Source organism: Ascidia mentula, chromosome 2 (genome assembly GCF_947561715.1).
Source record: "Ascidia mentula chromosome 2, kaAscMent1.1, whole genome shotgun sequence".
Lineage (NCBI taxonomy): Eukaryota > Metazoa > Chordata > Ascidiacea > Phlebobranchia > Ascidiidae > Ascidia > Ascidia mentula.
This window is the reverse complement of record NC_138567.1, coordinates 204,400-231,442: the sequence shown is the minus strand read 5'-3', so window position 1 is coordinate 231,442 and position 27,043 is coordinate 204,400. Positions and strand designations below refer to the sequence as shown.

Genomic DNA, 27,043 nt, shown 5'->3' with positions numbered 1-27,043 from the left:
GACCACAGCCGTTGCGGCTTTTACGCTCAGATGTATGGTCTGGGCGGAACAGCGACAGATTTGCGTGTTTCAGTTCTTTGATTCCGGCCTCAGGTTGTCAGTTCTTAGACATGTTGTTTGGTTGCATCTCAATTCTTCCCACCTTATTTAATACCGCTCCCACTCCAGGTACTTATGATTGCAACGTGACCTCTGGGCTGAGCACCAAGTCCAGTCGACTTGAGCGGCTGCAACCAAGCTTTGCTCGTACCTGATTAATGCCGAGATGGTATCCGCCAAACACCGGCCCTGTAGCCTTCGTAGTGGTGTTATATAGTAGTTAGTTCGTTATTCAGGACTGCCTTCGAATTACTGCTGTACGCCATAATACTGAGCGGACGTAAACGAATAAGCGTCCCGTTTCCCAGGGCAATTACACGTATCTTGTGAGTGCTTCGCGTTGCCTCCCTGATCGTCCAGCACTGGTCTCATGGCGCAAGGCAAGTTTCTAAAGTTCTTTGGATTCGATTGCATGGAGGTTGCCATCACAATCCTCTATTGCCCATTTCATAACGTTGTTATGGCTGCCAGGAACAAATGCCGTTTAACCTGGTCCGTCGCTTCGATACTTTCGCAGTACGATTCAAAAGTATTGAAATACTCAACAAGATCATCACCAGGCCTCAGTGGCGGCGGTTGCATTAAAAGTCAAAACTCATTGTTAAAAGACACATTTATAAAAAGACACTACACCTGAGTGTTGCTATAGCGAAACCAGCGGGTGTGGTGACAGGGTCCAGGCGTGCTCGCAAAGTTGTTACGGAATTATTTCGGCAGCGCGGGAATTGAGCCTAGTGAGGATATTCTTCTCCCGTGGCTTATACGATCCCAACCCTTGTTTTAGTCAATAGTAATTATAATACATGGGATGGACTTGGGACAAAACATGACTAACTTTATTTACATATTTGGACATTTTGTTGCAGCCTTGAGGTTGTCCCTACACATTTTTAACGGCGCCATTCATTTTGATTTTGTTTATGAAAGCGATCCCAAACCCAGTTCTACCTTGTATAACGTGGAAGACTTACCACTAGTGGTTAGAGTGGCTGTCACTGATTTAAGGCAAGCTTGAGGTGATGAGCCAAATTTAAATGCACGGAGTTAGTATTATAACATTTTACTTTATAATAGAAATCTCTGGTTACCTGTTTGGTGAACCGTTCTCTGCACGATCTGCTCGTTTGTTTCACCACTAGATGGCCGATGGTAAGTGACGTCATGGGAGGTGGTTGCAAGCTCTTCAGTACCTCGAATTGCTGCAACAAGAAATTATTTTACCTATAATAGGGCAACTTTCATCATATGAAGTTATGTCATAGTTACAACACCAAACCAAATATATTAAATCAACCCCTGTTTATGCCGATCAACAGATCAACAAATTCTTGTGGCAAATTATCAGGCATGAAAATTACTGTGGAGGACAATGTTGGACTTGGCAACAAAACTTTATGTATTTGACAAATCCCTGTCTCAAAGCATGTTTAAAAATTCCAAACCCCACATTCTTAACATAAAGCATTCATGAAATAAAAAGAAATTAATGAGTGAATATACAAACTAATGACTTAGTAATTCTCAATAAAATGTATCAATAATTGCACTGACTCAACATTGGTTGAATTCGTCGTAAATTGTTTTCACTTAATTCAATCTCCTCCTTTCTTCTCTCTTCAGTTATGTCTGTCACTATTCTGCAAGCTTGGATTGCTTTTTGATAAAAATCCACGCTTTCATTCAGTCGATTTGTTTTCTCGCAAACAAAACCAAGGTTGTTTAACAAAACCCCGAACACTTCATGCTTTGCTGAGTTTTCACCAAACTGTTTCCTCATCATTTCAAGTCCAAGTTTAATTGTTGATTCACTCGACGAATAATCTCCGATGAAATATTGACTCACTCCAATCCCGTGCAAACACCACGCTTCATTTACACATTTTATTCCTTCTTCCACGTTTTTAATATTTTGTATTTTGAGTCTCATCGTTTCTATCAGTGGGATCACGTGATCACGAATTATTCGTTTGTTTTGAAGTTTTTGAACAAAATCCGATGTTTTCATCGAATCATCGCATGTCTGATACAAACCCCAAACACAATCCTTCACACCTCCCACCCCTCTTACGTCATCGTGATGCCTTGAATAAAATTCACCTCCAAGTTCGTACAATAAAATCGATTCCAAACATTTTCCCTCTTCTCTCTTTTTATCCCCAGTTGTTTTCAATTCTCCTGCAGTTGCCCCAAGACCTTCAAGTGACCTTGAAAGTTGTTTTTTTGTTTTACTTGCTTCGGAATATTTTTGCTTTTTCAACAAATCCACATAAATTTTGGTGTTTTCATCTGAAATAAAAACATTGGAAATTATGAAAAATTATGTAAAGAGAAAAAAAATTCCCATTCTTTCCAAATACTCTGATACAACACTACGTCACTACAGTACTACGTCACTACAGATAATATTTTAAATTTTGGGTTCATGTGTTGTAGATATCGGTAACAATTTGTGCGAAATGTTAATTTTTAATGGCAGTCTTACATTACTCCTGAATCCACTGATATTACACCAGTTTTTAAATATTTAATCTAGGCTTGTTGATGAAACTTTGAGATGGCAAAACTTGTGTATGAGGTTGAACTACTTTCATGTGTAAAGTGTTTGGTTAATTGAAACGTCTTCGATATATATTTCGCCTAATCACATACATCGTCTAAGGCCGTACGAAAAGATACTTGCAGACAGTTTTGGAAAGTACCTTAATTCACAACATGTTATCAGTGTAAAGAGTGGGGTTTTCGTTGAATTTGACGTTAGCAGTATATAGGTGACAGAGGAGAGATTCTCAGAGACTTCCTTCCTGTCTCTGAGATTCACTTTCCGATTGGGAGACAGGAAAGAGTACTCTCTCAGTTTCTTACGTATGCGTTGTAAAGGGCGAAATGTCTTAGGGAGACACTCGCAGGTACTCTCTGTTTTCCGGTCTTGATTGGGAGTGCGTTACAATTCTCACTGAACCGGAACGAGAGCGCAGAGAGAGAGACACTATTATTAGTCATGACCCCGGTCTGACCCTTGTTCATCGAGTTGTTTTCGTCTAGGTGTGCCTGAGCTTGTTTGATTTCGGCCATTGCAAAGCTAAATCGTTTTAATGGCGGTTGAATTGATTCCTGTATGATTCGGACGTCTAAACGGCGTCGTGATTAATGTCATTACAAAGGTCGTATTTGCGTGAACTATGTTCGCCGCTCAGTGGCAATAAAATGTGATTCGTCAATGTTTTTGATGTCGCATGCGTAAATTATGCCATTCGGTGAAAATTATTTCGTGTATCGCTTTTTGAAGCTGATCTCGGCGTGGGTTTTTTGGGGGCATTGAGTTTGAAATTCATGTTGGTATAATTGGGCTCAATTACCGATTCGTACCATTGTCAGTTTGGCCTTGTCGTGTGCGGGTTACGGGCGTTAAATTTTAAACGCGACGACAGATGGTGGAAATCGTAAACAGGGAAGAGAAAAGTTCAAACCCAGCAAAAAAACAAATGGCTTTGTCGCTATAAATGTACGACGAAAGTGGTGATTGCCTGCATGGAACTGGCGTAGAGCAGTGTTATTATCTTGGTTTAACTGTTTGGGGACGCTTTGTAATCGCATTGGGTTTTACATGCGTCCAGATCGCTGTATCGGGGACTACTCCGAACGGAATCAGAGTCATACGTTTCCGAGATTCGGGGCAATGGAAGATATTAGTGGGCAATACAATGACGCATTGAATAATCTTGGCTCGTCAAACGCGTTGCCAAAAACGCGAAACGAACCGGCGTCCGCGGAGACGTCACGCGTGAGCGACTTCAGGTAGTACTTTTTTCACATAATTACTACAATTGAATGGAGTCATTGCATTTGTCGCAGCCCTCAGAAATCACCGATTGCTTTGCAAAACATGCTTGCGAGCGGCACACAAGACGGCATTCCGTGCAACGCCGGCCAACCGCATATTCCAACCGTGGCGCGCTCAAGCGAAATATCGCAGTCGCTCGAGAAGCTCGGTTTATTTGATTTACTTCAGTCATTCGAAAGCTTTAAAACCAATGCAAGGTGACCGCGCGATACGCAATAGTGTAACGTCACGATAAAGAACCATGAAGTTTACAGCGACCTTAATACAATCATGCAATCGTGGCCTTGGTCGCATCGCCACCGAGCTTTGTCGGAAATTCCCAGGCGAAAAATGTGTTGATAGTTTCCGAGGTGTGAGCTTGAGTGCTCTACCTCAAATTGAAGCGTGCTTTGGTTTAAATATCAAGGTCTTAAGGCCAAAAGCGCCGTGGGGCGTGCGATATTTTACCGAAGTGTTCAACGGAAAAAGCGCACAACGATCATGAACCTGGATTTAACAAACAATCATTTCTGTCTCATCACGGATTTTCCTACCTACGCATCGAACTTTGCTTGCCCGATGTGCAAAGTAACCTTTACTCGGGCTGACCGCTGTGAACAGCACCAGAAAACGTGTTCTCTTGTCACACGTGAGACCAAGTGGCGCATTTTCCATCAGACCAACGATTTTCGAACGCTTGAAACTGTGCGGCATTGACTTACCGCCGCAACATCGCTTTTATCCATTTGTGATTTGCTATGACTTCGAGGCGATGCTGAGTCAGCATAATTATTCCAAACGAACGGATAAAACGGAATGCCAAGCTGTACACATTACCGCAAGAGTTGATTGACAGGTTCATAGATTACCTGGATCTTTTGATGCCAAGCTGTACACATTCCTCTTAACGTTGACGTGTGCAGCTGGGTTCGAACAAGGCGAGTGTTTCGTCACAACAGGCCAACCGCAAGAGTTGATTGACAGGTTCATAGATTACCTTGGTCAAATACATTACAAAGCGGTGCGTTTGATGCGCAATCGCTTTCATAGGGTGTTTCCCCTGCTAGAAGCCAAAGTAAAACAGGCGCTCACCCCGGACAGGGCGAACATCCATATCAATGGTTGCGAAACGATTTTCTATAATATCTGCAAAACATTCCCGTGATACAATTCGACTCTCTACGATATTCCAATGACTCGAAAATGTTTCATTCGATCGTTGCAAGAGAGATAATATCACTATCGTTGCAATGAAAGCCAACAACTTCCTAAGCGTTCAAACCAAGCGATTTACTCGACGCGAGAAATTACACTGCGCCGAATGTGACCTACGCCAATTTTTTGAAATCATTTGTCAAAAATCTAAAGGTGTTTCCCCCGTACGAGCTTCTCGACGACTTCGCCAAGTTAAACTTGCGTTGTTTACCGCCGAAAGAGGTCTTTTTCAGCAAGCTAAAGTGTAAAGGCATTTCTCAAGAGGTCTAAGACGGTTGTTTACGCGTGTGGAAGGAACGGAACATATCTACACTGAAGGACTTTCTTATTCATTACAACATGCTGGATGTCACTCCATTCGTTGAAGCCATGCGAAATCTCAGCTCGTTGGCGCACGGGCATCGAAACGACGTGTCACAAAACCCGCTATACGTGATATGATTGAGACCAACGATGACGTATGCTTTGCGTTATTTCCCCGGCGACACAAGCACGTATTCCATCTGATACGAGATAATCTGCGAGGTGGCCGAGAGATTATATTTTCCCGTTTTCACAAACGCGACGAAAAGCGAATTCGCGCGTTGGAATTAGGTCAAGACGCCTTATTGTGCAAGGCTGTTATTGGTTGGGAAGCGAATTCATTATATCTCCATTATACGTCAGGCCATGCTTGTTGGGCCTTATGACGTCACCATACTTGACGAAAAAAACGGCGTTTTGGCCTCCTAGCGGACGAATGGTTGGCTTGGCGGTTGTCGATCGAGTCCGTATTGAACGGCAAATGAACCGAGGTGAACACGTCTTGGGCGGAAGCGTGTCCCGCTTGACGGTTATGCCGGTGAGTCGAACACCGTGTACAATTTTCACGGATGTTATTGGCACCGGTGCGTTCGATGCAGCGACAGATTTGCTTTCAACGACCCTGAACGCACGGTGGAGATTCGTGAAAAGACTTTGCAAATCTCTTCATATCTTCGCGGTCTCGGTCAAAATCTTAAGGAGATTTACGAGTGTGAATGGAATCGGGTGAAGAGAGAAGATCCGCGCATTCACGCGTTTCCAGCTGCATGACCCAAGCCGCATTCACGTCTGCAGCCGACGATAACCCAACAAACATTGCTGGTTGGAATCAAATCAGGAGCCGTGGAGTGTGACATATACGTCCCCAGCGAATTATGGCAAACATATGCCGACTTTAGTCCAATTTTTAAGTCTGCTGAGGTGGGTCGCGCCTATGTCGGCCCTCTCATGTCCGATTTCGCCGAGGAACACGGTATCTTGAAAGGCAAACGACGTATGCTTATGGGCGCGATGGGTTCATGTGTTGTAAATATCGGTGACAATTTGTACGAAATGTTAATTTTTAATGGCAGTCCTACATTACTCCTGAATCCACTGATATTACACCAGTTTTTAAATATTTAATCTACGCTTGTTGATGAAACTTTGAGATAGCAAAACTTGTGTATGAGGTTTAACTACTTTCATGTGTAAAGTGTTTGGTTAATTGAAACGTCTTCGATATATATTTCGCCTAATCACATACATCGTCTGATGACGCACGAAAAATACTTGCAGACAGTTTTGGAAAGTTCATGGTTGTGAGTTCAAACCTCACCGGGAGCTTGATTTTTAATATTTCACTTTAACTTGTCGGAAAAAATGGCTGACCTAGCTTGGCTGCGACGCCAGTTTACCTGATATGTTCCAAATATGTACTTAACTTGGTAAGTGTCGAACCTAAGTCCAGGCAAACACTCACACTTTGTGGTGATTATACAAATCACTGTCATCCGTTGGGCACCAAATGAAATATCTCAATGTTTTCCTAACCTGTGTGTTGGAGATGATCAGTTTGTCCCGATGTAGATTCAAAACTCAGTTGGTCGTCGGTGACATCATCAAGTGCTGAGGATCGATCTCTCCCACTTGTTTCTTTAAAACACAATTGTTGTCAATGAAATCATGGACTTGCTGCAACACCAACATATGCTGGGAATAAATACTTTGAGGAAAAGTTTGGGTTAGTGCTTCCACAAGGTGGAGCTATGGAGTCGTATCATCAACCAGTAAAAGCATCAGAAAAAAGTTTCAACAAACAAACAAATTAAAAGATTGAAAGATTGTCATATTTATATGTTTGTACTGAACTTACACTTGGTGTGCATAAACCACTGCTTTCTCTAAACTTACGTGGGCGTTAGTTTAAATTACAACATGTTATCATAAATCTCAGAATATTTAACAAAATAATGGAGCAATTTGTTGGACGTGTAGATTGAAATAATCCCTAACCCAGTTATACCAAACTTCTTGATATTTCATTTACTCAAACATTTTGTGGCAAAAGTGGATGTTTCAATCAGTGACGTTAATAGAGCGATGTATGTTTTTAGCCAGGGACAACCCAACCAGAACCCACATGATGCCTTCAACCATGGTCTGCAAACATCTTTCAGATGGGCAGTGAAGCATGAAGCAAGTTACCAAACAAATTAACCAAGTTCACAGTTAATATGAACACATTTTGGGTATAAGTGGAAAAACCCTAGAGTATAAGAGTTTAAAGTATGCTCCCAAAGTGGGGAAACCACCAAAATACATCACCATTAAAGTAGGGACAAGCCGTACAAACACACAATCAATGACGTCATTGTGACATCACAGACTGAGGTTGTACACACGGGCATGTCGGCAAAAAGTACAACAGCAATAAAACTTGACAAAGAAACCCATTTTAGAGATAGAGAGTTGGAATTAAAGTTAATAGTAAACTAACCTAAAAACAATTTAGTGTCTGCTCAGTTTGTATTAAACTACAATGCTTGAGTGTTCAACCATAGGTTTGTTATTTCATTGCTCTTGTGCCGTACGCCACCACATGCTCTACAATTATCAACTACACCCAACATATTTGCATGTACAAACTACTTGAGGTTCAGTTATATTATTTTACCTGTTTCCTGTGGTGAACTTTGCTCAACATTTCCTTGCTGTTGTACCTTAACAACAGTGGTAGTTTCGGGCGATGCGTCATCAACTGATGGAATTTCACTCTCTCCACTTCTTGCTGTCACTTGAAATTTAATCCAGTTTTAATATTTTTCAACAAATGTAGGATTTAGTGGTGAAAGTTAAATAAAATAGAAATATTGGATCATAGTCCACTGTGTAGTGCAGTGATTCCCAACCTTTATATGGTTGCATACCACTTGGAGGTGAACAATTTCGACGCGTACCACCTAGTTAAGTGTTACAAAGTAACCTAGGGGATTGTGGCAACACGCGTGTTTCCCTACTTAATTCTTCATACATTTGGAACACATACGGACCAAAGGATGAAGGCGGAGTTAAGCTTTCCTGCAAGAGCTACCACAAGCTTTCTTGCATCTTGCTGGACGACACATTTTTTCTGACACTTCGTTATAAAACGCCCATTCTTAATCCTTCGACAGACTCTCTGCCTGCTATTATTCTCGCCATGGCGCTGTTACGTTCACACGGTCTTCTGATAGTTAATTCGCTGCAATTCAGTCACGTGATAAATTCTAGTTGGAACAAATTAAACTTTACGCCGCCTGGCATTGCAAACGTGTGTTTCCATGAATAAATAAGTCTGTTCACGTAGTTTTTAATTCAGTAATCTACAGCAAGAAAACACAAGCAGGCTTTAGCACTGGCAGTCGACCGAGATCACTTACGATTTTTTAAATTCGAACTATATCGGCTAATTATGGAAAGGTGCTCGCAAACCACCTGGAATGCCGTCGCGTACCACAGGTTGGCAAACACAAGTGTAGAGTTTTACAGAAACAACACACAGTGATATCCAAACTTTACCATTGCTTTCTGATCCATCCACTTGTTCATGTTCGCCAAACTTGTCCGACTGAAGCTTCGGATTCTGCACAGAAATAAATGCAACATCAACACAAATTATATTTCAAATTAACGCACGAATATTCTGTCCTGTGTTAATAACACAAACTACTCCCAATATTATTCTGCAATAATTTTATCTGATTCTGATTTCCATCATTCAATTAAGTTGTAAAATAAGTCATCAAAATAGTTGGGTTGGGCAAAAACAGTTATGAGACAACTAATTCTGATTGCATTGTGTAGAGGAGGGTTAGTGACTTTACTTTGTTGCAAATGGAGGGTACTTTCTGTGATTCATTTTTTCACAAAACAAACCTACATGTTTTTCTGCTTTTTTAGCCCGAAATAGAACGATTAAGGTAGTTGTCGCTCAAATAATTTGGACCAGAATATGTCGATAAGACGTGAAAATCTAACAGAAAATCACAAATAGAGTGGAATTTCTGTAATTCATCCACAAAATCCACCTCAATATTTTGGAAGATTTTCAACAGCACCCTTTACCAATTGACTGCCCGACTAGAAACCCTGAAAACCACACTAGAACTGCCTGAAACACGCTGAAAATCGCCCTGGCAACAGCCGTGTATCTTTGCTCATTCAACCAAACACTGGCACTCATGGTGCGGTTTTGTTGTCTGTGTGGTTGAAAAAATTTTAAAAATACCAAAACGTTGTTGAAAATTTCTTTTGACTTTGTTTCTTTTTAGTAAAGACAGTTAATAACAATGCCAGGAACTTACTGCGCTGTGCCTAAATGTATCTGGACTAAGAAGAAAGCAAAGAAGGGAGACGTGAGAGCACTCTTTACAGTGTACAGACCTGATTTAGCGAAAACTACTGAAGAAAGAGATCACCGGCAGGCTTAATTTGGAGCCCAAGTGATTTTTCAACATATCATAAATGAAAAACAACCTGCAGCAACTGAATGTCTCATATGAAATTGTTCGTTTCTGTGGATGGGAAAATTTTACCAGAAGAGCATTATTTAGCAACGAAAATTTGATCAATTAATTGATACAATCGTAACGACAAACAACAAATTGGTTCATAACAATTTACAAAAGATGGTCACTACCAAGTCGTAAGTTATTGTTCCTCGGTTCAAGCTCTTAATGATTCAATAAGTCATCAAACGTGGAATATATCAAGTGCAATGAGGCGAATGCTTGTCAACAGACAGATTTTTGTGTGGCCACCGATTCCACACTATGACTGTCCGGATGAACATTCTATTAAGCAAACTAAAGCCGCCGACATCAGCGTCCCTTCAATTCTATCGAAAATGATGCACAAATTCCATTCTTGTTATCTCGGTTGTGGATTCGGTCATAACCCTTGCTTGGGTGTAATTTTAAGTTTAATTTATTCGTCTTAGTCCAAATCCTATTCTACGTCATACAACATCGAGTACTAAAAATACTTTCTTTGTTATTTGGTTTCGATACGGTGACACTGCGACAATGATATGTGCAGTTTCGCGCCCGCTCCAGCACCTCTCAGCTCCAGTAGCTCTAGTACCTCCCGCAGAGACTGTCGAACTAAACGACGCCCATAAACACGTCACAGCCAAACCTAACAAAACAAACGTTGTTGCCAGGTGGTGTTCACGAACCTATGCTACTTTTTACCATGAAAAATGAATTTCGCATTTTTTATGTTTGTGTATTTCTTGCATGCGTCATATTGTGTTTTCAAATGCGCACAAAGTATAAACAACTTTACAAAAAAGTTTAAACCACCAAATATGCAAAACGTCATCGTGTATTTTCCGTGTGCTTTTTTGTGCGTTGTTCCTCAGTCTATCTTTCCAGAAACTTCTCGTTCGTTCTCTTTTTTACCCTTTCTTCACCCACAACGTTTATTGTTCAAGGCTGACAAACTCGGTAGGGGAGAATGCAAGGGCCTAATAATTATTATCTTGGATGCGCTCAAAATGGTGATTAAGAAACCAGAGACAGTTTAGCGAAACGCGACAAACAACAATACGGCGTCTCAATTCACCAAACGACAAACACATTCGAATATCTTCGCTTTCATTCAGTGACGTCAACAATGGCGATTCCAGATACGATTGGATCACACGAAATTATCAACACAAGAGAAAAAGAAAAAAGTGGGAAACAATTGTATTTTTCCACAGGGTGCACAAAAGCCTTGCGTCGGTAGCGGCAACTTAATACGAAGCATCTGATTTCACTGCGTTCTGTCTCATTGATTTGACCTCTGTCTTATATTGCTATTGAAATAAGTCTTTACCATCTTAATTCAAACCAGCACAGTTTGTTACAAAACAAGCGACAGAATTTTTGCTCTATTATAAAGTATATGCGTATAGCATTGCACGTTCGAATTACCGTATTTTAATGTGAAAATAACTGCAAACGTTAGTGAAGCAATCCAATATGCACAGTTATATGTTTTCATGAATTAGCTGGGTATGCGCTGGAAAAACTAATCACGGATCTGCTTGTTAAGTTAAGTCAACATAGGTATCTGTTGAAATTAGCAGATAATGTTTAAAAATTCATATTATTGCGTATTAGGTAGCCTATAAATATGCAAGAACTTTGCTTAGACGTTAACTACAAGTATTGTAAGAGTTAGGTAACATATACAAGGATTTCTATGTTTCTAAGCATGCATTACTTACATCTGAATGAATTTCCATGATTGTGTGAGCCGAGTAATCTGTTTACAAATATGCAAATGTAACTTTCAGACTTAAAACACCAAAGCAGTCTACACGTACGCTACGCACACTCTCTTGTGGAACTCAATCGTTCTCGAGCTTCCGTCGTTAGGAGGAATATCGAATTTCCTCCGTTTACATTCCACCTCAAGGACAAGCGAACGTCCGAGGATTTTTGTGTGTGGTATTGTTAAGTTTTTCGCTGTATAAAGTGTAGCACGCGTATTTCCAGACCAAATTCCCCAAACAACTGGAAACGGAACAAAGGATGCAGACGGAGTTAGGCATTGCTGTAGAACACTGATTACAATTCTTTCTTTTTCAATTCAAAGCTACCAAGATTAATACGACAGGAGATACATTTTTTCAAATTTATTTAAGATTATAAACTAGTTTGGCAAAAATGGTCACTTTATACCGAACTTGTCCTTGAAATAACGAAAATATAGAAATAATAAACGAAGTCAATGAAGCGGAACAAATGAACATGTGACCCGGGAAGAAACAAATTTGGAAAGTTTTATTCTGAATATATTGAATTGCTTGTATTTATAAACTTGTATTTCATTTTAGGTATTTTTCTGACACTGTGCTGTTGTTAGATCATGTAGACACTTATGCTTGTACAATCAATTACAATTCTGTTTGAAAAGGTCAAGCTGTTTTACAACTTGTGTTCCAGATACCCAGAGAAAGATTATTCTGATTTTACTTTTTCTGATGATGTTTGTTACTTCTGTCAACCTGAAGGTTGTGTTAATGTATGCAGAAGGTAAACATGCAAATTTACTTATATTTATTATGAATATTGTTGCAGTAAAATCTTTTTCATTTCAAAACGAAGGGTAACAATTTTTACATCTTGTATTTCCACAGACCTAATCAGATTCTCCATGAAGACACATCGTCGTTTGTTTTCACACTGACTGAGAAAGACATCGGCCATGTTCGATATGGGGTCTGTGTCAACTTTTATCGACCTTTTGAGAAAAGCTGAAAAGTAAATCCAGAAGAAAACAAGTTTTGAAGTAAGAGCAAGTTATCAAATGTTTCCCATTTCTAAACTTGTCATATTGAAAGTGATTCACCGTGAAACCTTCATCCATTACAAACCATGCAAGCTTTAAATTATTGATTAAGAGGACTGCCTGGAAAAACTAATTTAGGCTCCAGCTTAGGAGTGTGGAGTTTGAAATATGGAATTGAAACCCCAAAATAAATCGTTTTACTATCCAAAGTAATAAAAATTGATGGATGTGCATTACTATCTTACCTTTGATTAAAACGAAAAGGTTTGTGCATTACGTAAAAACACAACAAACCTTAATCCTATACACAAGCTAAAGTACATTGTAACTATAGGATTGTGAACTTTTGTGCAAATGTCACATTCAGTAACTGGTCGTCATGTCTCACATTTAAGTTAATAGACTCCCTGTAGTTAACCTGGATCAATACTTTCCATGCATGTAAATATCCATTAGTAAGTATTGTACTGACATCTATATATGTTATAACCAAGTATCACTGCTAAACACAACAACAAGGTTTTAAGACTTATCAGAGCAACACTTGCTTTATTTGGTTTGTTATCGTTGTGTGTGAATGCAAAGTGTTAGTTTTGCTACCAGGAGTGATGATGTAGCTGATGATGATGATCAGCTTTCAGGAGGAAAGAGTTTGAGTGCAACTCCTCAATCTCCAAGATCTGTTGGGAGCTTGGAGAGCAACATCTGTGATGTGGAGACAAACTCGGATGCTTCAGGAGGAAGTGGAAAACTTTCTTCTTTGGACAAGAGCAGAGGTCGTTACAATAACAGCTGGTGTAATATTTTTACTGTGACGGAAATCCAAATTATTTCAAATAGATTATTCTGTTCCTGAAGGTTGCACAAAATGATCCTTTACACTTATTATAACTTTAGATCATATTTAGACATCTTTTTTCACAAATACTAAAAGTGTTGTCATTGTTATTTTGTAACAAGTTCACATGCAAGAAACTTCTGTCTAAGTTGTCTCTGTTTATTCCCAGGTTCCGTCCACTCGAGTCCTCACAAACGGAAACATCGAGCTTTCAGAACCCACAGTTTGACGTCACTCTGTATCATCAGTCGACACCCATTTATATCAACATTCAGGAGGTACCACCCGTGTTTAACTAAAATGTTTGTCTGACATCAATATGCATTGTTTTCATCATAGAAGAAGTTTGTTTTGGGTTTTAATCACCATTTTCACATGATGAATATACAATTACACTTTATATCTTGTGGAAGCGATCAAACCTGTTTTATTATGTGTGCGAACTAAACTTTAGTTATCACAATGGTGTTGGTTTATCATAGCTTTCAGTTAACTGTTTAAAATCTGCATACAATGCATTTAAGTGCATGGCACTGTTTACATGAAGAACGTGACATTATACAGAGTCTGTAACTTTCTGTTCACTCACGGCAATTCAACATGTTTTACATCAACATGAGTAGCTTGACTCCATCCTACTGACCTGGATCAATAATTTTAATGCATCATTTAAAACAACATTGATTTCTTTTCTCTTGAGCTCACCGACCTCATGTACTTTCCAAATATTGCTTCACCAAAACTTGTGATTACAAGCTTGCAATATTACTTTAAATTGGGTAACACATTCAAAATAAAAAGCTGTATATGTTAGATATATTGTTTGAAGTGTTGTGAAAATAGTTTGTTTTCCTCATTTAGATGTTTGTTAACGTTGAAACAAGTGATCGAGGCTTGCTATCAACGAACGAACGCTCGTAACGGAAAGGGAGGAAAACACAGTGACAGGTGGAGTTGACATTTAACAATTGTTGTATTGTTCTGTCATAATGATCATTTGTGAGTAAGGAAGTGGATTAGAATGTGGTTTGCCACAATCTGTTGCAACCTTCACAATCACATCTATTGTGTTAATCAAATTGTACGCTGATTTAATGTTAAAACAACAAAAAGTCAACTTTAGTTGTATTCATTTCCCATTATGCTGGCCTTGTTGTGATTCATAACCATTTCAATAATTTAGTGTGTGGTCTGTGCTGAGCGGTTGCCGTAGCAACAATGTATCTGGGGTGGTTCTTCATGACGTCCGAGAAATAGAAAATTGGATTTCACGCTTGATCGCCTGTCCCGTTTCAATTCCTGGAAAGAACAAAGTTTTGATTGAACTTCTCCCACCCGACATGTTGGTGAGTTCAAATATTGTCAAATCTTTCAATCAATGTTAATAATTATATATGTTTAACAGTGGTCAGATTATTTCCTATATTGGTGACTTGAACTTAAGGTACAACTAACATAAATAAAATAGTTTTTCTGTTATGAGTTGATATTGTTTACTCACATTTCATCACATTTGTTTATATTTATTCTCATTTTTATAATTTATTGTGTGAGTCTCCTGTTATTCAGTCGTGTGAGGGGTTTGGGTTATTACACAGAAGCAGGCTTAAGAGAGTGATCTGGGTTTAGAATATTCCAGTTGTGTTGAGTTATAGAGACACTAAAATTGATGCTTAACAAAATATATTCGTGTCTTAAGAAAATCAACTGAAAATTAAAATGTTTGTTATGATGCAGTCGCCATCGGTGATCGCTCTTCCCGATCCAACTCGTCTCTCCCTCCTTGATTTTCCTCTTCATCTTCCTCTTGAACTTCTCGGGATCGATCTCTGCTTGGAGGTCATCTCAGCCGTCATGTTGGAGCATAAGGTATGACTTTATTTGTAAAAACATAACTTTTTGTTTTAAGGGAATGTATCCAATGACATTGCAAGATCACCCCATTGATAATCCAAGACTTTTACTTGGTAATCTTCATCTTGATCATAAGCTAATGTGGCACCGCAGCCAAGCTTGATTGAAGCCACATTTCGTAACAAGCCAGGAGCTTGATTTTTCATATATTACTCTGACAGAATTGACACAAACGTTTTGTTCAAAATATTTTGCATTTGTTTTCTTGGTAAAAGGCGATGGAATGATTATTGACCAGTGAAGCACAATCTAATGCATGGCATTCACCACACACAGAATTTTATTGATTTTTTGCCAACAGGCGCTTTGTGTCAATCTCAAAGAATGAACAATAATCAATAGTTAATAGTTCTAATACTGCCTCCTTTTGCGACATCACAATCTTAACTGTTGATTGTATCCTGATTGCTTGTTAATTAGTATTTGCCATGTAATGTTTGGTTTGTTTAACAAACCTTCTCATAACAGCCGTCATTTCACTGTTTGCCAACACAGGTGTCGACAGCTTAGCAAGGTTTATTTCCAACATAACTTCCCACAACTAACCACCATCCATATTTGGATGAAACTAAAATGTATTTGACAACACCGCACGATTCTGAGTGTTTACAATTGTGGAACATGAATCAATTACTTAAAAGTCATGTCTAACTTTTCATAGAAGCAAATGTTCAGTGAATTTAAGGCAGTGCACACTGTTTCAACTTATCGGATCAACTTGTATTAACTTTTTATAGGAAAGCGATTCATGAAAGGCACTTGTTCTTGCTATTAGTGAATATTCTGTCATCAATTATTAATGTTAACATGGTCAGGTTCCACGTCTTACTTGATGGGGGAACTTTTAGAATGTCACAAATTAACAAGAAAGTTGCGTTAAGATAATGTTTTGAGATCGTCTTGTAATGATTTTCTATTGACATTAATTTAATTTTTGTGTAATTATGGATGAAATAAAGTTTTCCAAAATTTCAATTAACACTTTATCAAATATAAATCAAATCCACCCATGTATAAAGTACAAACCTGTCTTAGGTTCCAAACTACAAGGTTAATGCTGTAACTTTGGTAACTCACAAACACTCACCTTTATGTTTTATGCATAATTCATAACAATGGCAAGTCTAGTTTAAAGCTGTTGACAAAATGTGTCCCTGGTTCATATTATAACACCTGTGATGGTCATGAAGCAGGGAATATATGAACAAACATTACAAACAACAGTTGTTTTGTTTTTTCTAATTTTTTTTGTTGGCAAATGGCCAAGTAAAGTTTGACATGTGCAATTGTTGCATGTCAAACGTCACCTAACTAACAGTTTGAATATTCAGGTTGTCTTGGTATCCCGGGATTACAATGCACTCTCGATGTCCATCATGGCTCTCATCAGCATGCTCTACCCCCTACAATACATGTTTCCGGTGATTCCCCTTCTACCCCAGTGTATGCCAGGTTCCGAGCAACTTCTTCTTGCCCCGACCCCGTACGTCATCGGGGTCCCGAGTTCATTCTTCGACGCAAAGAAAAAGTTTTATTTTCCATCCGACGTTTGGAAAGTTGATCTCGATGCTAATAAGGTAAGTTTTGAATGAAGATCCTTTACATGTTTCCGACTATTTTTAACATAAAGTCACAATTATCCATTTGTTGAAAACTTAAACAAACAATGGATATTTGTGCTTAAAATGCAGATGATTCCACCAAAAAATGGGGAAAGTTTGCCAAAAATGCCCGAACCGGAAGCGACCACACTTAAAACTCATCTGAAACAGGTTGAGATTTATTTAAGTTAACTTTAAACTGGTTTGGATAAAGTTAAATAGAATAACACCATTGTGCACTTTGCAGTCAAAATCATGTGATACCATTACACTATGCTATAGCTTGTGTTGATTAAGTTGGTGATTTTCTTTTCTTCTAACTCTTGTCAGAAATTTGTGTTCAAACCTTCTGGTTTTCAGGCTCTTGCAAGCATGAGTTTAAATCCCCCAATCCACGATCTCCGTAATTTCGAAACAAGCAATGGAAATGTTCCCCCTTGGATGAAATCTCACGAATCAAAAGACAAATCTTTTAATCCCTTGATTTACGGGAATAATGTTGATTCAGTGGATGTTGCCACTAGGTGCAGAAGAAATTAATTTTCAGTTTTGTAAATTAATTTCATTGTAATTTTTGTGTAAAATTGTGATTTAGTTGTTACCGAAATATTTTTTATTTATGTCAACAAAATTCGTGTAATTACAAGAGATAATTTGTAACACAGAGTGGCGATGGTAAGATTTCTATGCTCACCAAACACACTTCAGTTCTACACCGACCACACGAGGACGCTACGTCTCTACCCCAGACCAGTGGTTGCTTTCCAACATTACAGTTTCATGCAATCAAGGTTCAGATTTGTCTCTTCTTGGTTCAAGGAAATTTTTTAAAACTTTTTTTAACAGAGCGAAACCATCTGACTTCACTTTCCAGCTTTCCCAAACACAAGCTGTGGAGTACCTCGGTAAATGGTCATTGTCACCAAACAATGTTGCATTCTTACGTATAAACAATAGTAAGTGTTGTCCTCGATGTCATTATGGTTAATTTTTATTATGTTTCTACCGAAGATAGTTTTCTCATTAGTTTTGTTCACTTTGTTGTCTTCAGATATTTTCGATCCTTTACAAATCGTGGACAAAGCAAAGTGGTTCACTCATCCACTTGAAACTGTCAACCACACAACACTAGAGGGCGGTAGCACACTGGTTGCAGCTGTAACAATGGCTGACGAAATCATGAGTCAGCATAATTCAGACGCACCCACAGATGAAAGTGGTAAGGGTATAATCACTATGGGGGTGTTTTGCAATAAATTCAAATCCAATTTTACTCAAACATGAGTTTAAGTATTCGATATAAACGTCAACATGTTAGCAAATGTACATAAATTCAGACACAAACTAATTTGTGAACTGGCATCTGGTGTTGGAAAGGTCGTCGACCCGTCGTTCATATAAAATTGTTTCGATTCATCACGAGCTTTTCTCCTAGGAAGCGACAGTGAGCATTCGGTAAATACAGATACTTCATATTCTTCATGCGAAGAAGATTCAGCTCAAATTGTTCCAACACAAAATCAAGTTACTCCTAAAGAAATACTGCCACCGAGTTGTGAAAAAGAGCCTGACCAAAAGGTTGTGTTGTGATAATGCAAGTCTTTGATGCAAAACAACAATAATTAAAATTTTTTTGTAGAAAGAAGAAAACATAGAACCTGACAAAGTTAAAAAGCAAAAAGGAAAACCTCAAGGTATTGTGATGTTTACCATTGTTCTGTTGTTGCGTAGTTTATGTTTTCATGTTTAACTCCCGTAAGTAAAAACACCACATGGATATATTTACAGCGTCACTTTCTAACGACCTTGCAACTGACCTTGGTGAAGTAAGCGACCTGGTTAGTTCCTCAAGCACCCCAACGTCGTCAGCTAGCAGTGATAGTGACGCAACAAATGAAGTTATTCAAAATCTTAAATCCTCGATTGGTTCCCGACCTGCTCCAGAGAGAAGGTCTCCATTCCCAAGTGTGAAGGGTAAACAATCACTTTCCCACTTTCTAAACTTTCCTGTTGTAACAGACGTGAAGTTGTTAGTTTAAAAGAAGTAATTTATTTCTAAAATAGAGACAGAAACCCAACTTTTTTTCCTTGCAGCTCCTCGAAAAACACTGATAGACCATCGAGTTGTACGTCATGGTTCACCGCTTCCTGCCCATCAACCGACCAATCAGATTCTTTCTCCGGCAACCAACTCCGCCACCCACCTCAACAACAAGGATAATCAACAGTTTCTGAAAGTAATCAGAGAACTTTCTTATTATTATTTCCTAATGGAACTCTCTGATTAAACAACTTTAAAATTATCTGAAAACTCATATTTGAAAGAAACATTTACTTGCTGGAAAATATTTTAAACCAGTCGGTATTGTTTATTTTTTGATCTTAACAAGTTTCTGACCAAAGTTTGTTGGTTTCAGCTGTTTACATAATTTATGTTTAACAAAAATTTGAAGCTAAATCCAAATTCTAATCAGCTTATGCTTCCATTGATCAGCTGTATCTTGTGATTACGTGTGGTTGGTTGTGGATTCTTAATTATATAAAACTTTCAGGAAATCACACAGAATGTGTTGGAGGGAAGTGGTGTCGGATGGCTTAATGTGAAGAAGGTTCGTCGCTTTATGGAATGTGAATCTCTGAGGTTGTTTCTGCTTCAACGACTCAACCAATCAACACAGGATGAGGGAAATACTGATTATGTTGAAGATATTGTAAGTTACCATTTTCTTGGTTTTTGTAGATGAATTCTGGAATATAGGTTGTTATTCTCTGGCTATCGATGCAACTTTAATACGACTGAATATTAAAACACTGATTGTTACGAATATTTGCAGGAAGTCAGCATCAAAGTTTATCGTGGCATGCTGGAGTTGCTTAAATGTGTTCTTAATGGACTCGAACACACGTACAATGAAAGACACGGACTTGGTGGAATGGCCTCCACTTTCAACCTTCTGGAAATTTGCCACACACACTATTATGCAAAAGGTTTTGTCATTTCTATGTTTTGTGAATAATCAACTTTAACTTGGTCAAGATTACATGATTTGTGTAAAACATTTCATTCAGTTTAAATCTTGTTTTATTTAATTTTGGTAAATTTAGGAAATGAAACTGTTGGTTTTCTTGTTTTCAGTTAAAATCATTTGATTGTTTGCAAACTTCTTCTGGCATGTTATAATGCAGACTTTTGCAAAGCATGAAAATTTTAATCCAGTTTAATTATTGAAATATTTTGTTTTTTGCATGTTTAACAAACGTCACCCTTTATGACATCACAATCACCAACTTTCGTCAACCATTGTTACATCACAACACAAACACATGCAAGCAGAATTGAAAGGTCGCGACCTTGAGGGGTTGCCGAGCAGCCAGGACAACCTGCATCAACCTACGGCGCCCCCGAGTGACACAGTGACAGCTGCGCCACCTAGTGATGTATTAGAAACCCAAAGTCTTGCGGAAGATACCGGTACCGTGTTGTTGGATATGTTGTATCCTGGCTTCATCTTTGTTGTGTGAAATTTGTTTCGTCGACTTTACATAAGTTTGTAAAATTCATCCTGTTGTTATGTTTGTGTGAAAAGTGAAAGTAGATTGAACAAAAAAATCCTGCTTTAATAATTCATTGTTACAAATTCCAAACTATTAAACAACAAGTTGTAACAAGCCATGGATAATTTTGTCACATTCATAAAATAAACAAACAAGAAAACAATGGATTCACTTACAGAAGTGGAAGATGGTGGAAAGTTTGATATTGACAAAATGTTAATCACAATATTTTGTTTTCTGCTGCTTGTAGTATATGCCGGTGGACCACATGGTAGGCCACTGTGTCATGCATGACTTGTTTTGGGGTGTTGCATGAATCATTGTGAAACAATTACTTTTATCCATGTAACATGGAAATCATATAAAATATATATTTGAGCTGTCATAATTTACGTTGCTTATGATATTATTTTTGTGTCCAGTATTGATATTATGTCATACCAAGGTACATTATTTTCATTATTATAAAACAATGGTTCCCAGCTAGAGCGACACCGTGTGGTGCAATTTGTAACTTTCAGTGGTACGAGAGCTTTTCTTTATTTCCACTCTGGCCATTTTTCACCATGCAGTTTACGAGCAATGTAATTTTATATCAAATTCTTATTATGATAAAACCCCACCAGATAGAAAGGCTGATTGTTGCATTCGTGGCCCTCGTTCATTGGTTTGCCACCAAAATATTTTAAATTTCTCCAGGGGGTGCCGTAATAAGATTGGAAACCATTGGTGTAAAACCTTCAGTCATATTTGTTGTATGTTGGGGATTGAATATATGTTGTGGTAATTCTTGTGCTAATTGGAAGTAATTTGTGGATCATGGTGAAACTGCCTTCAAATATTTTGTTCAATTTCAGTCTCAACACAAAAAAGTGAATCTTCCCGTGACAACATCAGTGTTCATAGCGTCCCAGCCCAACTCACAGATGTATGGATAAATTATTGACATTTTTTAATCTAAGATTTCTATGTAACACAAATTGTTTAGGTTTGCTGATGGATTTGACTTTTCATAATTTTTAGTAGAAAGGTTTCAAACATATTAGAAACATTTCAAATATTAAAATGATTTTTTCATAATTTATTCTAAAATTCCAACAAATCATGGAAATCATTAACTTTGCAGGAACAAACAAGTGTTACATCGGAACTAAACGATGACAAGTCATGTGACCTGCGCTATCGTAACGGAAAGTTGATCCAAATCGATTCGGACATGAGTGAGGATGAGGAGAGGGTTTTTCTCTTCGAAGGATTGCTCGGTACAACTTTAAACTTTCACAAAACTAATTATTGAGAAACCGTTCCATATTTGAGTTCGTCCATCAATCAATGCAACTGTCTGCATTTCCCGACAAATATATAGATTACTTTGGTGCACAGCATCCTTATGATGTCACAAGCTCATATTAAAACTTTGTTTAAATGCATTTTTTTGTATTGGTGAGTGTGGATTTATATTATTATTATTATTATCTTTCTTCTCTGAAATCCAGTTAGAAAACTTTTAATTTGCTTCTGAATCTCCCATTTCACATTTGATTTGTTTAAACTTTTCCAATAAGTTTCCCTACTTGTTTTCTTTGCTGCCACCAAGGGACTGGAAAGCATTCAATCATCATGCAGCTAGAGGGCGCTGCATTGGAAACCACCTTCAATCTGAGTAAAAATGGCCACTTGGTGTCGCACTAGCATGGCATGTTCCACTCTGTGGTGTTGAGTGTTCCGCACACAAACCAACACACCAGCTTAAAGTTTCAGAATATTTTGTGTCTTAAATATTTTCGTTGAAAGCAAAAAACTAAATATTGTGAAATAATCACAACCTTTCAAGTTGACAACAATATTTTCCACATGAAATGTTTCCAATGAATAGGAAAAAGTTGCTTAAAATACAAGTTTAGAATTGAAATGTTTGTGTGTTAAGTGTAAGTAGCATTATGTATTCAATGTATTTGTTTGTGACTTTACCGATCATGCATGTATGCCTCCATGTGGAATGGTAAACTAATCGGTTGCCTGGCAACACAAGCCACAAGTTATCAATCACCTTTCATCATAATCACTACCTGGAAATCTTATTTAATATTCCAGCTTGCAATAATAGATAACCAGCTAATTTTGATAGATTAAATACATGGTAAGTTGTGAATCTGTGCAACTGCTTGCAAACAACATCTAACTAATCATAAGTGCATGACATGAATGTATTGACATGTAGAAATTAACAGACTGTGAACTATTGAATGCGAAGTATGTGAATGTGGATGAAAGTGATTCTTGCACTTAAACAATCAGCTTAGTGTTGATGCAAACTATGTGTATGCGATATTCGATACTCAATATAATTCTGCATGAATCCGCTTTAAATGTTAAAAATACCAACTTTTAAAACTGTAGCATACGTTTTGAGTGTAATTCTCCACAGTGGTAAAAACACACAATTTTATTAAATTGTTCAGTTAAGTTGAATCACTTCTTACAAGAAGTTCATCCAATGATCTTACAGCACCAGAAACATGAAATAATTAAAATGAATTTTCCCACAGGTAAGGAGCGATCAAAAAGTTTGGGATCGGATGCAGTTTTGGGAGGATGTCTTTTTGGATGCGGTTGCCATGGAGAGAGATGCGGTTGGTATGGACCAGGGACCAACTGATATGATTGAAAGGTAAAACTTTCCCTCATAACATCAACATGATGACACTTTTTAAAATAAGATGACACTCAAACTTAAATTTAGAGGTTTAAAATAAATTGGTTAAGTTTTAAATGCTTTGAAATCAGTGCAATGCCCACCATATATCTTGCTACTGTAAGAGACTAAATCTGTCAATAAAACACTGATTGACAAATTGGACAGTGTTGTTATTTCAAATGACCTCCTGACTCAGTTAAACGTTGATCTTTAACCTGGTTCGATGCCAAACGAACGTCAGCAAATTAAAAAATCCACGTTTAACTGAACCAGAAGGTCACAGCTTACAATATACCTGACAGCAACATAATATTGGAAACGTTCGGTTGATTGTTAGATACCGAGCACTTGGTGTGAGTGAACGCAAGAGGTTGGAGGACGACGAGGACAGACTTCTGTCAACAATGCTTTACAACCTCATCGCATACATGGTGATGATGAACGTCCCAACCAACGACATTAAACGGAAGGTAGAAAAATAAATTAACAACTTCAAGTTTTTCACAAACTTTCATGTTCAGGTCCGACGTCTGTTGGGGAAGTCCCATGTGGGGTTGTCCCACAGTGCGGAAGTGAATTTGTTGCTAGACAACCTCCAGGGTATCCATGGCAACGCGATCGACTTGAAACCGTGCGGAAGTCGCCATATAAGGAAGCAATCATTCGTGGTCCACGCCGGAACCGACACAACAGGAGACGTTTTGTTTATGGAGGTTACTATTTACTTGATGACGTCGACTTTATTCTATAGTGACGTCATCTCCTAATTTTTTTCACGTTAAAACGTTTATTTTATTTCGCGGAATTCCTGGGTAAACGAGGAATTCCTGCACGAATTTTCACCAAAAGATTCACAAAATGTTTACGGTTCCCTCATCCAGTGTGTTGTATGTTGAAAGGTATGCGACGATGCGATCATCCTACGAAGCGGGTTTGGGACGATTTGTGAACGGTGGTGGTACGAGAAGTTGATTAACATGACTTTCTGTCCCAAAACCAAAGTTCTCTGCTTGTGGCAACGAAAAGGCCAGGAAACCCAACTCAACAAGTTTTACACCAAGAAAGTGAGTTCAAGTGTTTTGTGTTTTGTTAAAATACATCAGAACACAGAGTCCTCGCCAAACTTCATCCACATATAAGCTTATGTAACATAGAAATCTGTGCAATAATGTGGTGTTGTCATGGATACCCTGGAGGTTGTCTAGCAACTGTTCAAATATATAACAAATAATAACAGGTGGTTGATCATGCGTAACCGTTAACATTCGCACAGATTTCTATGTTACACAGTCTTGTGGTTTGGTGACGAATTTGTGTCCCAGTGTAATTTCCTTGTTCTTATTTTCACTCAGTGTCGGGAGTTGTATCATTGCGTCAAAGAAGCCATGGAAAAAGCTGCCGCGAGACATAACGGTGATTCCCCTTCATTATTCTACTATTTGAGTCGTCTGTTAATTACGTCACTTCCTCTCAATGTTCCGGCACAAAAACAATGAAAATACAAAGCTAGTTTATATGATTTCTATGCCAACGAACCACAACACAAAAAGTGACGTCATTAATTATTGTCAACAGAACCGGAATTGGGCGGGGAATTCCCTATCCAAGACATGAAAACTGGTGAATGTGGGTTACTCCAGGTCACTTTGGATGGGGTGAATCTAAAGTTCATCAACAGTCAGGTAACTTGAGGTCATTTTATCCAATGCTGCCTCTGTATTGAATCGAGCTGTTTGTGTTGCTTTGCTAAATATTCACTGGAGTTTCCACCTTAAAGTTCTCACATAATTATCTGATTGTATTTAAATGATGCAGTGCGTGCAGTTGTACGACGCTACAAACCAGTATAATTGTGTTCCGAATCTGTAACATTACAACCGAAAACTGTTGAAAACCTGTTGTTGTTTCTAGCTTGGTGGTAAAATTATTAAGCGATAAACTGCTTCAATTGTGAGTGATTTTTATTGTTTAATTTCCCGGCTTTTTTGTATTTCAGGGAGTTAACAAGGTATAGCATGACTCGATTATTCCTGTTGTTGTTGTTGTGTCTTTTTGTTTGTTGTTTGTGATGATAACGGGTGGACAGAAGTTTATATTTTTTTGCTGAAGATTTTCTTTTTTCACAAATGAATGTTTGCATGTTGTTGTGACGTCACTGCATATTTTATTTATTTTTAATCCTGTGGAATCCGCTCGTATTTGTTTTAAGTTGTTGCAATTAACCTTGAGATAAATGACCTTGAAAAGCACGTGGCTGGCATAGAAATCTTGTTTTCTTTTCCAGGTTTTCCTCGGGTTAAAAACGATCCGCAAATGCAACACAGTAAAGGGAATATTTATTCTCGAAGAATACAGTAAGAATCCTTTGTTGCGTCATAAGGTTTTCCTCAAACGCTGAATGTGTTATTGTTACGTCACAGACCGCAACACCGACGAGGTGACGATACACAAATTCAAGTCGTCGCTCGCAAATGAGATTTGTTACGCTGTGCTCTGTCTCTTCTCTTACGTTGCTGCTGCGAGACGCGCGGACAGATGAAGCCCCACCATGCGGTTGGTTTGATACGATTATACCTACCGCTGGATGGTGCTGTTGATCTTGCCACGACGCATATAGATTGGTGCTGTGGTAGTAAGTCGGTTTGCGTGTTGTTAGAAATATGTTTATGTGAAGACAGTTTGTTAAGCTTCACCAACCTATTGTTGTTGACGTGCAGGTTTTTAAAATAACTTGTTGTTGTAAAAGAAGATGTTCGTGGAGTTTCTGTTTTGTAAACTCGAGATAAACAGTGGAAACTTTATTGAATCTGCTTCTCCCCCAACTCTTTGTATAGTTTCCTTGTTCTTGTGTAATTTCATCGATAGCTCACTGTGTATTCTGTGTTCAACCAACCACGTGACAAACGATCACGTGATCATGTTGTGACGTCACGGTTTCTGTCGATCTGTGTGAGTAAGACTGGGTAGTGTTTGGTGGGAATACGTTCTTACCTCAAAAAAATTCGGTGGTCGTCCATTTTGACGTTTTTTTGTTACTTTCGTTTTTTTGAGAATAATTTCAACTTACCCCGTGACGTCATATTCAAGCGTCACAATAGATGTAGAACGTTTTTATTATCTACACGTTATCGGGGGATTGCAAATATTGTGTTTTATTTTTTATAAGAAATATAGAAGATGAATAATATTTAAATTTTTAGGGTAATTGTTGGTGAGTGCAATTTATTTCGTGCAATTCCTCATTTCATGACTTTTCTTGCAATTCTCCACACTTGAAAGCACTGAACATAAATCTTTACCAAATCAACACAACTTTTCCGACTGTGAAATCTGTCTGCAGAGTTTTTCCACTAAACTAATTGTCGAATCCTTCATTGCGTCATTGTGACGTCATCGGTGCACGTGTGTTTAGAGTCACGTGGGTTTATAATGTCGTATATTTGCACACAAAAGTGTCGTGGTATTGTGTAGAAATGCAAATAAATTCTTCGCTACCGTTATGTGGAATTGACCTGAGTTTACCATCTACCCATTCCCCCACACTTAAGGACGCATATTGGTATTTCAGGACAGCTTAAGCGATTAAGTCAGCTTAAGGCCGCATATCAGTATTAAATCCCAAAAATCTAGTTTTGAAGGCTATCACCATTAATACCCATACTGAGTGATTTGCTTTTTTGCCAACAACAATTCCTGTG

At 38.3% G+C, this 27,043-nt stretch overlaps 1 protein-coding gene, 1 long non-coding RNA gene and 1 pseudogene across 3 annotated transcripts in view; 2 read left to right on the top strand and 1 right to left on the bottom strand.

The window, feature by feature from the left end:
* LOC145889440 (uncharacterized) overlaps positions 1-11,776 on the bottom strand; it is a 102,203-nt gene extending 90,427 nt beyond the window's left edge. The window contains exons 1-3 of the mRNA XM_082980398.1: positions 11,673-11,776; positions 8,978-9,041; positions 8,094-8,213 (exon numbers count right to left, since the gene is read on the bottom strand). Of these exons, the coding sequence (XP_082836524.1) occupies positions 8,094-8,213; positions 8,978-9,041; positions 11,673-11,690 (202 nt within the window). The 5' untranslated portion in view covers positions 11,691-11,776. The remainder of the gene's footprint in view (positions 1-8,093; positions 8,214-8,977; positions 9,042-11,672) is intronic.
* Positions 1-26,823, top strand: part of LOC145889438 (MAP kinase-activating death domain protein-like) — a 66,414-nt pseudogene extending 39,591 nt beyond the window's left edge. Inside the window, exons 7-31 of the transcript XR_014399498.1 lie at positions 15,315-15,446; positions 16,823-17,068; positions 17,183-17,263; positions 17,453-17,616; positions 17,758-17,883; positions 17,939-18,048; positions 18,144-18,311; positions 18,528-18,673; positions 18,732-18,786; positions 18,881-19,066; positions 19,187-19,329; positions 19,645-19,803; positions 19,927-20,080; positions 20,427-20,564; positions 21,505-21,575; positions 21,774-21,909; positions 23,197-23,318; positions 23,683-23,815; positions 23,867-24,058; positions 24,245-24,409; positions 24,698-24,758; positions 24,921-25,027; positions 25,342-25,353; positions 25,630-25,699; positions 25,766-26,823. The product of XR_014399498.1 is annotated as an MAP kinase-activating death domain protein-like (transcript). The remainder of the gene's footprint in view (positions 1-15,314; positions 15,447-16,822; positions 17,069-17,182; positions 17,264-17,452; positions 17,617-17,757; positions 17,884-17,938; positions 18,049-18,143; positions 18,312-18,527; positions 18,674-18,731; positions 18,787-18,880; positions 19,067-19,186; positions 19,330-19,644; positions 19,804-19,926; positions 20,081-20,426; positions 20,565-21,504; positions 21,576-21,773; positions 21,910-23,196; positions 23,319-23,682; positions 23,816-23,866; positions 24,059-24,244; positions 24,410-24,697; positions 24,759-24,920; positions 25,028-25,341; positions 25,354-25,629; positions 25,700-25,765) is intronic.
* On the top strand, positions 12,375-13,482 carry LOC145889446 (uncharacterized). The gene is made up of 3 exons (XR_014399510.1): positions 12,375-12,483; positions 12,588-12,739; positions 13,343-13,482. It is a non-coding gene; the product is annotated as an uncharacterized LOC145889446 (long non-coding RNA).
* Positions 26,824-27,043: the final 220 nt, after the last annotated feature.